Genomic DNA, 13,590 nt, shown 5'->3' with positions numbered 1-13,590 from the left:
AGGCTTGAGCTACTCTAAACACTCCCTTTCAGATAATTTTTTCTACTTGTGTCAGTGGGATATCATCGAAAGATTGTAAGGTCGTCTCAGGCAGATGGCTGTGTGTGAACAAAGGCTCCACCCACTTGCAGTTTAAATCTTTTCTTTACGAGGGGCAGCCAATCAGAAGAATGCATAAATGTGGGGGAGAAGGGTGAGTGGATGAATCAAAGTCTAGTATAAGATAAATATGGATTATTTTGAACTGTGAATCAGAAAATCTACTGTAGTGGAGTCCAAGAATAGAAATATGGTGTTGGAAATGTGTATAATCGGTCGTCATTAATACAAGTTTGGTTTGTGGGGTCGAGCTGAGACAACCCAGCTCGTTGCCACAAAGGGCTGATTGTGGCCTCAAGGATATAAAAGACTGACCTGACCTCCCTCGTTCCTCCCCTCCATGTGGCAGGCAGGCTCCTGAACTGATGGACATTGACTTTCTTCTCATCCATGCATCCATCGCAGCACTGATTTACTGACTTTTCTGTTCATCTTATCTAAATAAAACAGTTAATGCTTATTATACTTGCAGGCTCTTACTCTTTTGTTGAAGGTGGAGTCACATGTAACATAATGAGGCCTTCTCCTTAGTTTCTTAGCATTACGTTACAGGAGGGCCCTTTTTTTAAGAATAACTGTTACTTGTCCTCGGGCCTGTTCGCTGAGTATCAGCGTTTCCATGCTTGGTGGAATTGTTGAGACAGACAAAGGTTTAGTGATGACACTACATGGTTAGGCTGTTGTAAAGCTATTTAACCTGGTGCTTTTTTGGATTACCCACCCTGTAGGCATTAGTGACACAGTCCACCCAGGTGCTGCAGGATTGTTTTTAGTCTTTTTTTGTTCATCACAGGATTACGCCTTTGTGTATTACGTACACAGAAGTGTAACTGAGACGCAAGGGCTGGAGTTTAACCAGGGCAAGTACGTTTAACACGCACCTCATACAACGCATGAAGCCTAGGGTTAAGACTAAGAGCTAGTTGGTGATAGGCAGTTTGTGGGTGGGAAAGTAGTCCTTTACGTCACACCAGTGCAGACTCAACTTCTAATTTTTTTTGGTGTCCCAGTCTCTGCCCATCTTAACTTCAGAGGGATCTTCTCGAGGACATGGTCCTTACATAACAGAAGCCAATGAGCCACTAGCTGATCGGGGTCAGAAAGTTCCTGTTACAGTCTTTAGAGACACAGGTGACTTAGAGCCCAACATTAATCAGTCTGTTCTTCCACTTTTCCTCAATGTACTGTTACAGAAACAGGGGTAAACCTGTTGAGTCTGATGTTGAGCTCTGATTTGGTGTAGAGGGAGGTTTGTATGGGAGTGCATGCCCCTTGGCTTGTTCCTGATGTGTCAGTTATTTTAAGGAATGATCTGACTATTACGTGCGCTTAGATATATTACACTTGCCAGTGGTGTCTTCTGAACAGGCAGTGAGGGATAGCTGTAAAGTGATCAGGATTCAGAGAAAAGAACGGAGCTTAGTGAGGACACTACCACCACTTATTGTTTAGGTTATTGTTTCTTTGCCTGAAGGTTTAGCAAGATGAACAATAGAATATTTTAGCTCCTGTTAACAGAACAAAGACACCGTATTAAATGTTTAAAGTGAGAACATGTAAGGTTTTAACATACGTTCGACTTTAAACTATTTTGTAAGGATCTTAAGAAAAGTACACATTTTCCAAATCTTAAAGCACGTGTAACTAAATGTGCAGATAGACTTCTTTGGAGGCAACTTGTGAAGTTTAAAATTTCCACGCTGACATGTTGGCATTTATCAGGGTCACATGTGACATGAGCTTTGAGCAGCCCAGTCAGCCCTCTCTAATTTCTTTTCAGGGTTTTCCCATGCCTGTCTTCATGTTTGCACTTTAACACTGACCTTTTGCCTTTTTTTCCTGTTAGTGTAGTCACACACACACACAACATCACATTAACCTTTTTGTCTTGTCATGGTGTTGCCATCATCACATCCTCTAATTCTAAGGATGTGTAAAGACACTGTGAGAGATTTGCTGTTAGAAGCACAACAGGCCTCACCTGAGCATGAAGCTAGAATTTTATTAACTGTCCAATTACTTTTAAGCTTCTGAAAATGGATTACAGCTGTAATTCCAAGTTAATGAAATACTTTGAATTAAAGTCTGCACTTTACTCACATGTTGATTCTGTGATTTGAAACACACTGTGTAGAAACACAAAACTACAAAAACTGAGCACCAAACTGTCAATGAAAAAAGACTAAAATGAATTATTGCCACACAAAGAAAATTACACCGAAGCCTGATTATTGCACACTAACATAATTCATCATTTTTCATCTCTCCTCTACTTCATATACCTTGTTTAAAAAAAAAAAAATTAATAACACAGATTTTTAACAGAAATCACTAAACAAAAAAAAAAGATTATGAGAACTTACCTTTTTTCTTGTCCAATCACAGCACGGGGTCAGTAATGTCTAAACAACTGCACATTTCAATGAAATTTGAATACAAATAGAACAAACAAACCTAACGACTGGTATGATAAAAGTAAGATAACTGGCTCACCTCACAGCTTTCATGTCAGCAAATTCTTCAGAAGCTGAACTGGCTCTGCTTCATCCGACCGCTCACCTGAAACATCCTTTTATCACAACCTTTCGTGATGATTTTCACAGTTGGATTATTTTTTTTTAAATAAAAAGGATCAAAGGATTTTACGGTCAGATTGCCACACAGATGATCAAGACGGATATGGCTGGCTTACCTTTTAATTTAACACTAGATGTCTGACTTATCCCTCTAGCACTGGATCCAGTGTTTATGTCAGCTACATGCAATCATCAGTCAGATGTGTGGGAGGGCTTGAAGTGTCTCTGTCGGGGTTAGGTTGTCATAAGGCTGATAGCTGAACATGTCATTAGCACACCTCTATAGCTGACATGATTACTTCTGTTTTGCTTCAGTACAGGATTGCTGTGGGTAGAAATACTGTTATCTGAATATGGCACACTGGCTTCAGAGGTAGACAATGTGATGTACTTGTGATTATCTGCACAAATAATTGAAAAAGAGCACAGACAGAAACAGGTATAATTCTCTGTATTCAAATTCTGAACATGCCAGTCTACTCGACGCTTAGTGCAAGTTCTGCAAATATCATCATTCACACAACAGGTTGCTGCAAGATTGTCTTGTTTCATCTTTAAATGAGTCGGCTAGTCAGTAATAAAAAGACACGTCAGTATTGTGAGAGATGGATATTCATTACAACAATAAATTATCATCAGTCAACAGGTGAAAAGAAGTCCCTCGCAATGGATATTTAAAGCTGAACAGTTTACGTCAATCTTTTTACACACCAACATTACTAATTCATTTACAGTCCGCCTCCACTGCACACGTGCTTTTTCCATTGCAAAAGAATAATGGTACACAGACAAGATGTACACGATTCACATGAGAAATTAAAATATTCAAAAATAAATTGATCAAAAAGCCAAGCCAAAAATAAGATAAGCAGTTTTATCTGATTTATTGTGAAGAGGCTTCTGTAATGTTGTGAACAAGAAGTGCACAGCATCGCGTGGCGTGTTAAGCAACAGAAAATCCATCAGCAACTATTTTGAAAATCACTTAATCATTTGTGCAAAAATGCTTCTACATATGTTTATTTAAGTGATGATTAACTCTTTTTCAGTGTTTTACACCACTGTAAACTGCATGTTTTGGATTTCTCCCCTTCATTTTATGAACAATTCAAATTAAATTGGTGAAATCATTAGTCACACAAGAAACAGCTGTGCGCAGACTGAGGGTGGCTCACGCAGGGGTTTATAGCTGTGCATTGTTCCCATTGAACACAGACTTCTTCAGCATGCAGCCATGGCACTACAGGGCCCATTATACACCCAGCAATGGTTGCTTCGTGCACTGATGGTGACATTTATATTTGCTTTGTGGCATTTTTGAGGGAACAGAAACACTTGTGAGGTTACAGAAACTGGATGGTGCATGACCATGCAAAATGACACTAGCATGGCTTGTGCCAGTGGATCTGACATCAGTGTCCTCATATCCATTCACAAGGGTGCAAATGACAAATATAATGGCCCACGACACACATTTGTAAAGTGAATCATATTAAAGTTAAAATTTAAATTAAGTTTAATATTTATTTCCCAAGTGTTTGCTCTCTGTTACTTAACTTCTGAGTTTGCAAAATAGGTTTAGGTTAACTGAATGTAAATTGGCTGCAGGTGTGAATTGAGTATGAATGGTTGTTGCACTAGCCCTGCAACAACCTGCCGACCTGTCCGTGGTGTACCCTGAATTTTACCCTGTAGCAGCTGGGATAGGCTCCAGCATAAAAACAAAACAGAAAAATAAAAAAATGGATGGATGGACTGAACAAAGTTTTCATTACTTGAGCTTTTCTTTACAGTAAGTGCTTGAATATCACAGAGATGGTTCTTAGGTCCGCAAACAACTACAATCAGCTATGACAGCTGACTGAACTCCTTCGCTTTTAGTTAAACTCTGATGCAATTAAAAGCTAAAAAACAAACAAACAAACAAAAACCATATAGTAAGCTGACCATATCATTTTTCAAACAATGTTCCCAAGGTGAAGCATAAACTTTGATGCTGAAAACTCCAGAAATAAATGGCCTGTAGATTTTGAGTCTGCAAGTTGCAATGCAATGAGAAAAGCACTGAATCTCTCGTTTGTGAGATCAAAAGTCCTTCGGTGAGTTGACTCAATGGTTTTCCATTCAAATGTCTCTAAGCATACAGTACATTTAATGAGCGTAATATTGGCCGGCTGCTTCCACATGATGCAACATATTCCTCATGTTAATTTCAGCATTGGTATTTCAGGGTCTCTAGCCCAAATCCAAATCTAATACAATCACGTACCTCTATGATTGCAACACATATTGTTGCCCAGGGATTTGTGATGCAACTGTAAAGCTTGGCAGAGATGAGCAGCAATGAATATAGCAGCAGCATCTGTACATGACAGACTGCTGATAGCTGACATCACCCAAAAGAAACTTTCTACACGATAAACTGAGGAAACACGGTGACTTAGGTTGAGCTGCTGTTCGCACCGATGAACCAAAGAGTAAACACGATGAAAAAGAGTTTAAAGTGCAGTGCATCGACAAAACAAAAGGTAAACATATTATGGGTACTTGGCAAGACATTTAAGTTTGTAACAGTGACAATCAGACATCTACACGCACCCACATACGCACGCTCAGGTATAACAAACTCAGCGTGAATCCTGTCAGTGAAATCAGGCTGTTTCTCACTCAGCCAGACAACATGTAGAGACATCATTCGACTGCTGCCATACTGGACTCCCTGTGATGCTGCTCTGCTGCACTGCTCCTGAGAATTAAAAATAATATTTTGTTGGTGGTTCAAAGAAACTAACTGCCCCTTCCACCTGACATGTTAACTGTTTTTTTAAAACAGCTTTTTTGGCAGCTTATTTAATTGCTAGAAGAAGTGAATGTCACAACAGATATGATTTCGATATACTCGGAAAGTGATTTAATTACTTCCCAGAAACAGCATGTTGTGTTTTTTTTAATTGTGGTTGTCAGTGTCTTTGAAGCTTTGAAGTAATGAGCACCTCAAACATGAAACCCTTGGACTACTTTTCTCATTTATATGAGAGTTGTGTGTTTTCTTTCCCCTGGTCTTTTAATTAATTTTGAATTTCAGCTTCATCATTTCATTTCCTTACGTGTATAGTTCAACACTGGTTGGCTTGCTGCTGGTCACATTTTAGACTGAATGCACTCAGCTACAATCCAAAAGTACCGTCATATCTTAAATACATCATCCTTGTCTTAAAATTAAACCTGTGATTTGAAACCACAAGACTGTAGCTCTTTAGAGCTGAGGTGTTCACCGCAGCAAAACAGATCCTGTGAAGAAGTAGAAAAATCTGCTGTGTTTAAGTAGCGATGTCACTAATTCTGCAGCTTCAACCCCGTTACTGCTCCACATCCCGATGAATGCCAGATGTGTCTGTATAATCATTATTGTTCAGATTTGCCTACAATAAGAACAAAAATGTTGATACTAATTATTCTAGTTGAGGAACTGTGTGCCTTATTAGGGAGTTACTGCTCTTAACACCATTACTTTGTGAGGCTTGTAATGGGCTGTTTTCTAATTTGGCAGAGATGTTTTTTTGTTTTTGTCCCAAGATGCCTTGATGGTTATGTGTTTTAGTCCATATCAAAGTGCCTCTTTGATTATATCTCCAGAACAGCTTTGTGGTATCCTTGAGTCAGTTTTGAAATTCAAGTCCACATCAGCAAAAGTCTCAGTGAAAGAAGAGAAAATGCTAGCAGCAGTCACATTCTGGGCTTTGTGGAGGCCTTGGCACTTCCAAAATGCAGTTTCAGAAATATATTCCACAATGCCACCAAGTACCTTCCTCCCAATCCCAGCTCCATCTTCATTGGAGCTGGGAGACCTTCAGGGTTGAAGTACTGCTGAAGTCCAAAAAGAAGGGTCCTTCCTGTTTAGGCAGGAAAGTGGTGGGGGTGACGTTATAGATGCCTGCTGGGACGTGATCCACCTCCATGTAGCAGAAACCACATCTGCAAGAAGCAAGGAAGAGGCTGTGACCTTCATTTATGGCAGAGGTTGATGTCATTTCAGAGGTGTGGGAAACTAAACATCACATTTTCATTTTAAAAGATAAGCAGACTAACTCTTCTTCATTCGAACGACTTTGACTTAAAGGTACTTTCTGTAAATTCTTTTAATTAAAAAAAAAAGGGTTCTTAATCTTCCAAACCTAACCAAATCTATAAACAGAATAATTTGTTGATGTTATTTTAATTTAATTTTTTTTAAACCTGGCAAGTAATCAGGAACACTTTCAAATTCTCTTACGGAAACTGGGTTTGCTAAAAAGACTTAAACATCTTAAACAGCAGTAAAAATCTGAAAACAACGTAACACACCGACTGATAAAATGCTGCCCCCTGGTGGTATAATCTAAAATTACTGCATGTCAAACTGAACTCACTCAGCTATGCCCACATGCTTGTAAACAATAAAATCCACAGCTTAATACATATTCCTGCTGACTGTTTTAGTATTGACCTGTTAAAAATTTAATGATGGTTAAGATCTACAATCGCAGATGGAGACACGTTTTTGAGGAACAAAATGAATTGATCAATATTTTCGAAATATGCAAATTGTAGTAAGAAACATTTTGTGATCCTTTACAGCAGTAATAAATAAATACTTTCAATCAAATTAAAATTAATTTTGCCCTCAGAAAGTCACAAAGATATCGCATCAGATCCATGTACTGCTCAGATGTAACAATGCTCCTGATGCTCTAAGTGAACTCAAACAAATCTTCTGCAGTGTTGATAAATGACCAGACATCAAACTCAGCTTATGGTCAGGGTGGACTTGTTGCTCTGCAGCCTGTGTACCTTTCACGATGATGCCTGCTCATTACTGTACCTGTAATCGCCACTGGTTTTCTTGTGGAAGGCAGCTGAGCCTGGATCACCCACTGTCGACACTGTCACCATCTCAAACCCAACACTGTACTGCCTGCAGACACAGAACAGAAATAAAATGCAGAGAATAGCAACTGACTTCTACACAGATCAAAGATGCTCAAGCTAAAGTCACAGGGTTATCCATTGTTGAGGAAAAATAAGAGCTTTTTGTTTTGCCTTTATTTGGTTTCCTGCAGTGCAGAGATGGACTTTAGTGCAACAAGCCTGTGTGTCTCAGTATGTAAGGTAGAAAGAAGGTAAGAGATTGAGCCAGAGGATTTTTATGTGCTAATGCTACATGAGAAAAGTCATTTAGCCGTTGTGCTAATAAGTCACTTAAAGCTAGTCAAACAAATATGCTTGAAATAAAGTAAAATATAAGTGGCAACGCCCTAAAATTATTGCCATTAACGAGGAGATTTAATGCCAGAAAAACAAAACCACTACAAAAACATCTGTCATTGGCATGGTGAACAAACGCCTTAGTTTTTGTGCCATCTGCGTCACTGTTAACCCTCCCTACAGTGTGAACAACTAGAAAAGCATAACTTGGTTTATCTGTTGGACTGCAAATCTTGTTTCAGGCGAACATTTAACAAATTCAAATTTCATTTCACTTCTGAAGTCTTTATATGATAATGTAGCACAGAGTGACAAAGACTTTCAAGTAGTTTTGGCTGTGCTGACATAAATTCCATCAGTTGGTTAGAGATCTGAAGTGCGCCAAAATAAGTGCCGTGACCACGACCCCGGAGGACTAATTTAACCCAATTTTGTGTTATAAAATCTAATTTTCCCAGAATCTTTTTGCTGGCATTTTCTAAGTAGCACATAGATACCCAGACTAAGAGGTTGATGATGCTGATGGTTTCAGTGTTTGTTTTATGTCATTATTTTCTGCTACATGCAGATTATACAACTACGAGCCCAGATGAAGTAAAAGTAAAACAAGCTTTTAAATCTATTGGACCTAAAACTACATGAATGATTTCAATGAAAATTGAAAACTGTGCTCCTATTAGGATATTATTGTCATATGGAGACCCAATTTACTCTATACCACATTTGGTATATTGCGCCTCAGTATACCAACTAGGGTATAGGGGGTTCACCTGGATCCTCGGAGTTCGATGAGCAGCGGTCCGGACCGTTCCAGGTTAATCTGATAGATTGGGTTGTTTTTGTACGAGTCTTTGTAGTTTCCACAGCCACCGGCACTGAGCCCCTTCCACTGACCATTGATCTGAAGACAGAAATCAAGTCAGTAAACATAATATTCACAATATCCAACTGTTTGGACAAGGTAAATATATTCACAGAATACAGTTAATATAATGTTGTCTAATTTAGCTAACCAAATTGCCCAATAATGTACCAGTCCTAAATTGCATGATAAAATACATAATGCACAGAATGTAGTTGTTGATTTATAGATAGCATACCCTTTTTGTGTTAGTGAAGGGATTTGGGATCTTGGAGAAGGTGAATTTGCATCCAGTGTAGACCTGCATAAAGAAACAACCTCCATTATTTTAGGGTTCACATTGTTAGCGGGCAAAATGCTCAGTAAAATATTCAAATTCCAATTCATACCCTACCTAATAATACTCCTTCATCATCTATAACTTTGTCAAAATGTGCATATTGTAGCTCAAAACACTGTAGAAAACTGAATTCTTAACCATCTGCTCATAAAATAAATCTTTTATATCAGTGCCATTCTGGCAAAAGAAACATTAGGAAAGAAATCAGATTTTCTGCTCGGGCTTTGATCTCTGGTGAAAACACAGTGAACACGAGAGAGTTCAATCAGTTATTCCAAAGATGATATTCATAGAGAAACACTGATGTGAGCTGATAGGAGGGGATTTTTCTTCACGGCTGGCTTGCTGGAGACAGAGGGAGAGAGAGAAACTGAGAGAAAGCCTGCAGTGTTTACAGCAGTCGTGTTGCTGTTACAGAATTCACACACACATAAAACACAAAGCTTCCAGCTGACACGTGCACACGAGTGCACGTTGTTTTTTTAATGAGGGATTTCAGTATAAACTGTTTTCCCAAGTCCTCACTGCGGTTTGCAAGAGGAGTCCATGAATTATAAATAACTAAAAAATATATTTGGGTCACGCAGCACATGCGTGCACTTAAAAAGTCCCTGAGAATCTACACTCAAGGACCTGCTTTTTCAGACAAGCTGAAGAGGGTGTAGCAGAATAATGTGAGAGGTGAATTTTAATTTATAGGGAGAGGAGATCAGAGAAGAGCAGTCACTGTTCCTAACTGCATGTAGTATGTACAGTAAGTCTGACAGAAACAAAAACAGACATCGTGCTTATTCTAGCATAACCAGGTTTTGATCCTTATGAGTTTGTAGGAAACCCAACTGAAACTTATAGATCAACTTGGCTCCTGTGTACTTGAGTTCTTCTGACAAAATGCCCAATAGATAGCTTTGAAACTGTTGTTACCAGCTGCCACATCAAATTCTAGTTAGAGTTAGAAATGATTTCAGTAGTAAAAAAAGAATTAAGACTAGACTTTTTAAATTACTTTTCAGATTGTACTTCTGTGTATGAGCATAAACAGAGTTAACATCTCTCACCCGCAGTGTGTAGTTGATGGTGTTCTGTTTCTCGTACTGGGAAACCACCAGGGTAAAGGTGTGTGTTCCTGCACTGGTCAGTTTCATCTTGGTCAGATAGTGAGGACTGTTGATACGGATGCCATCTATGAAAGGAGGGGGATCCGCTGGGGAGGAAGAGGAGGTATTCAAAGTAAATAACCACACTGTAGCTTACAGATAACGTAAAACTTTCGTCAAACTCAACTTCTAACTGAATTTCTTCTTAACCTCCAGTATCAATTTTATAGGGTAGTAAATGTTAGTGAAGTTTTTCTTTGTGTCGTTGTAAAAAGGGCGATGCATCACTAAAGCCAGGGCTCTGCAATAGACTAATCTCTTTCTTCCAGGCATCTGACCTTGCTGTATGCGGCGGAAGGGCAGAAATAAAGGCTGCCATCAATCTCCTGCTACCATTCATCTATAGTGGAACTGTCCTTGCTCGGTGGTGCAGAGAAAGAAAGAAAGAAAATGTCCTCTAAGGCATCTATCAAACCTCACCTGGATAGTAAACCTTCTTGCCATCAGTCTTGTAAACGACCAGCGTGATGAACTCTCTGTTTTGTGCAAAATCATCCTGGACAGACACGGTCATAGCACAAAAGTGTAGCATTACAGTATCAGACCACCACATTAATGGAAATTAAATCTGGATGAAATAAAAACATATCAGATCTGTGCCTTTACCTTATCAGTGATGTGTCTGGTGAGAAGCACCCACACAGCAGCACCACCAGCTGGACACTGAACCTCCAGCCTGTATTGGGGATTGTTGGCAAGACTGTACACATCCTTCACTGGACCCTGCTTTCCATCCCAGGTACTGCAAATGGAAAAGAAACCAGAACATAGACATGTCAGTGTAGAATGTCACAAAATGTACCAGAATATTTAAGAGTAAGATACTATGTAATGTTTTTTGTTCCCTTGAATAGTCCTTAAAATGTGAGTGACAAACTCTGCATCCATAAAACATGAGTAATATAAATTAACAGACACCTGTGAATACAGGAGGAGTTTTTAAAGAGTGCCGGATTCCAGCTCAGGTAGATGACATCATAGTATTGACAAAGGTCCTCCCATGCGATCCAGAACACACCTGGAAAGCAAACACAAGTTGATCGTTAACACTAATTTATCATTTTTTAATCATTTTAAGTTTGCCAAGAGAGATAAAAATTGTTTGGATTTATACCCTCACAGTGACTTCAGGTATATACTGGATTTCATTAGCAACATATCGACTATGTCATAAGCTTATGAATAAAGTCAGCGCTGCACATCATGGTGAGTAACTTTTGTAACTTTTTTGTAACTTTTGCTTTCTTAGCAAGTGATTTTAATTTTTAAACACTCTCCAATGTTTATTATTTGTAAAGCATAATATTTTTATTCTACCTTTTTAAGCTCTTTTGTTGATACTATTTCATTTTGAAATGATTTTTTATTTATATGGCACCCATTCACAACAGCAGTTATCTTTCCATCCACTTTCTTCTGTTTATCCAGTTTAGGGTTGGTGGAAGTCGATCCCAGCTGCCTTTAGGTACACCCTGGTCATGTTGCCAGTGAGTCACAGGGTGGACACAGACAGACAGATAACCATTCACACCAAACCTTTTTACCTATGGCCAATTTGGAATCACTAATTAACCTAACCTGACTAACTGAATGTCTCTGGACTGTGGCAGGAAACCAGTGTACATGGACACCGGGGAGAACATGCAAACTACGTACAAAAAGATGGTGGATCTGGTGACAGTGAGAAGGAATCAGTTTGCTAATCTATGGGTCCATTTATTTTCTTCTTTTTATCAAATTCATATTTTATTAAACTGCAACACCGGTAAACTGTCTTCTGAGATATTATGGCAAATGTTGAAGATTTCAGCACCTCTGTCTCTTTCTGTGATGGGAAAGTGTAAACACTAAAACCACCTGACAGAGGCAACCAGAGTGAGGCATACCCTCTATTTAATCTAACACTGTGTGAGTAATTTTATGCATGACGCAAGGTGCCACATATTTCTATAACATTTAAAATACCCTTTGATTATTTAAGAATGTGACTAACATTTTCACAAGGTTCTTAAATACACACAGTAAGTGTACATATAATGTGTAACTTAAAAAAAAAACGTAAAAAAAATAAATAAAAATAGTACATTAGTTACCAGGAACAGAAAAACAAACCGACTGTAACAGCTAGACTGTGACTGAATATGCTCCATACCCTGGAATTACTTAAAGACAGAATATAAAGACCAATGTGTGTGACCAATGTCAAAGTACTGAATGTAAAACTCAATAAACTCAGATACCGTTATCAAACTTCTGAGCTGTCTTGGGGTCAAAGTTGAGGTATTTCAGGAGCTCAGGTGTCCAGTTCTTCTCATCGCGCTCACTGTAGCGCCCCTTCCACCGCAGATGACTCCACGGATTCTTTAGCTGCAGGAATCGCATTTTCTACAAGAGAAACAAACCCGCAAGTATGAGGTTAATCACACGACCAGAAAAAAAAATGACAGAATTATCTAAATATACTACAAACTAGCAGGTTTACTAAACATTTACTAAGCAAGATTATAAGAATGAAATGCTCATTCTTCAGTTTAGCGTCATGAGGAATTTTTTGTATTTTGGGAAGTTTAAAAATGTTTTTTTTTCTTTTTTTTTTAAAACTTTGTTTTCATCATTTTTTGAACCTACTGACATGAGCAGCTTGTTAAGGAAGTCATAATTGACAATCACTAGCAAGACCATGCACAGAGACCTTTTAGAAGCTTCAGAGATACCTGCACAGCCGGTTAGCAGGGCTGAATTCAATTCATATTGAAATATTGAGTTCACCAGTGTTACGGATATCGGCGCTGCAGCAGGGTCAGTATAATATAAATGTCATAAGTCTGATTTCCCCCCATACTCCATCTCTGAGTCAATATAAGGCAGATGAAAAATTGAAGGAAACACTGAATGTGCAACCGCAATAGTACGACAATCCCATCGTTCCTTTCTGATCATTTTTGTATACAAATTTAACTTGATAAGTGCTTAAAGAAACAAACCAGGTGAAAAGTAGAAACATTTTCTCACAAACATCAATCTGACTTTTTTTTTGCAACAAGATCAGTTCCCCCTGCTGGAAATTAGAAAGTCCACTATCCATTGTGTATGAGGGGCCACTAATGGCTTGATGTGTATAAACTGACAGTATAATATAAACAACCAACGCTAACCTTGTATTCCCTGATGTCAAGAACAGCGTAGGCGTGTGTTGGCACTAAACCCCATCTTTCCCCTTCCTCCTCTGTCATTACACCCGTTGCTGTGGTGATGAGAACGTCACCCCTGTGAAACCTTAAACAGGAGAGAGAGAAGCAGATACAGAGTGAG

The 13,590-nt window shown here is 38.7% G+C and overlaps 1 protein-coding gene across 1 annotated transcript in view; it reads right to left on the bottom strand.

The window, feature by feature from the left end:
- Window positions 1–6,166: 6,166 nt before the first annotated feature.
- Window positions 6,167–13,590, bottom strand: part of capn7 (calpain 7) — a 12,986-nt gene continuing 5,562 nt past the window's right edge. Inside the window, exons 9-18 of the mRNA XM_005739268.1 lie at window positions 13,434–13,554; window positions 12,519–12,663; window positions 11,197–11,296; window positions 10,885–11,020; window positions 10,699–10,774; window positions 10,180–10,325; window positions 9,020–9,082; window positions 8,690–8,820; window positions 7,537–7,629; window positions 6,167–6,650 (exon numbers count right to left, since the gene is read on the bottom strand). Of these exons, the coding sequence (XP_005739325.1) occupies window positions 6,506–6,650; window positions 7,537–7,629; window positions 8,690–8,820; window positions 9,020–9,082; window positions 10,180–10,325; window positions 10,699–10,774; window positions 10,885–11,020; window positions 11,197–11,296; window positions 12,519–12,663; window positions 13,434–13,554 (1,156 nt within the window). The 3' untranslated portion in view covers window positions 6,167–6,505. The remainder of the gene's footprint in view (window positions 6,651–7,536; window positions 7,630–8,689; window positions 8,821–9,019; window positions 9,083–10,179; window positions 10,326–10,698; window positions 10,775–10,884; window positions 11,021–11,196; window positions 11,297–12,518; window positions 12,664–13,433; window positions 13,555–13,590) is intronic.

This window comes from Pundamilia nyererei, unplaced genomic scaffold, assembly GCF_000239375.1.
Source record: "Pundamilia nyererei isolate P.nyererei 1_Seehausen unplaced genomic scaffold, PunNye1.0 scaffold00090, whole genome shotgun sequence".
Taxonomy (NCBI): Eukaryota; Metazoa; Chordata; class Actinopteri; order Cichliformes; family Cichlidae; genus Pundamilia; species Pundamilia nyererei.
This window is presented reverse-complemented; position numbering and strand designations above follow the sequence as displayed.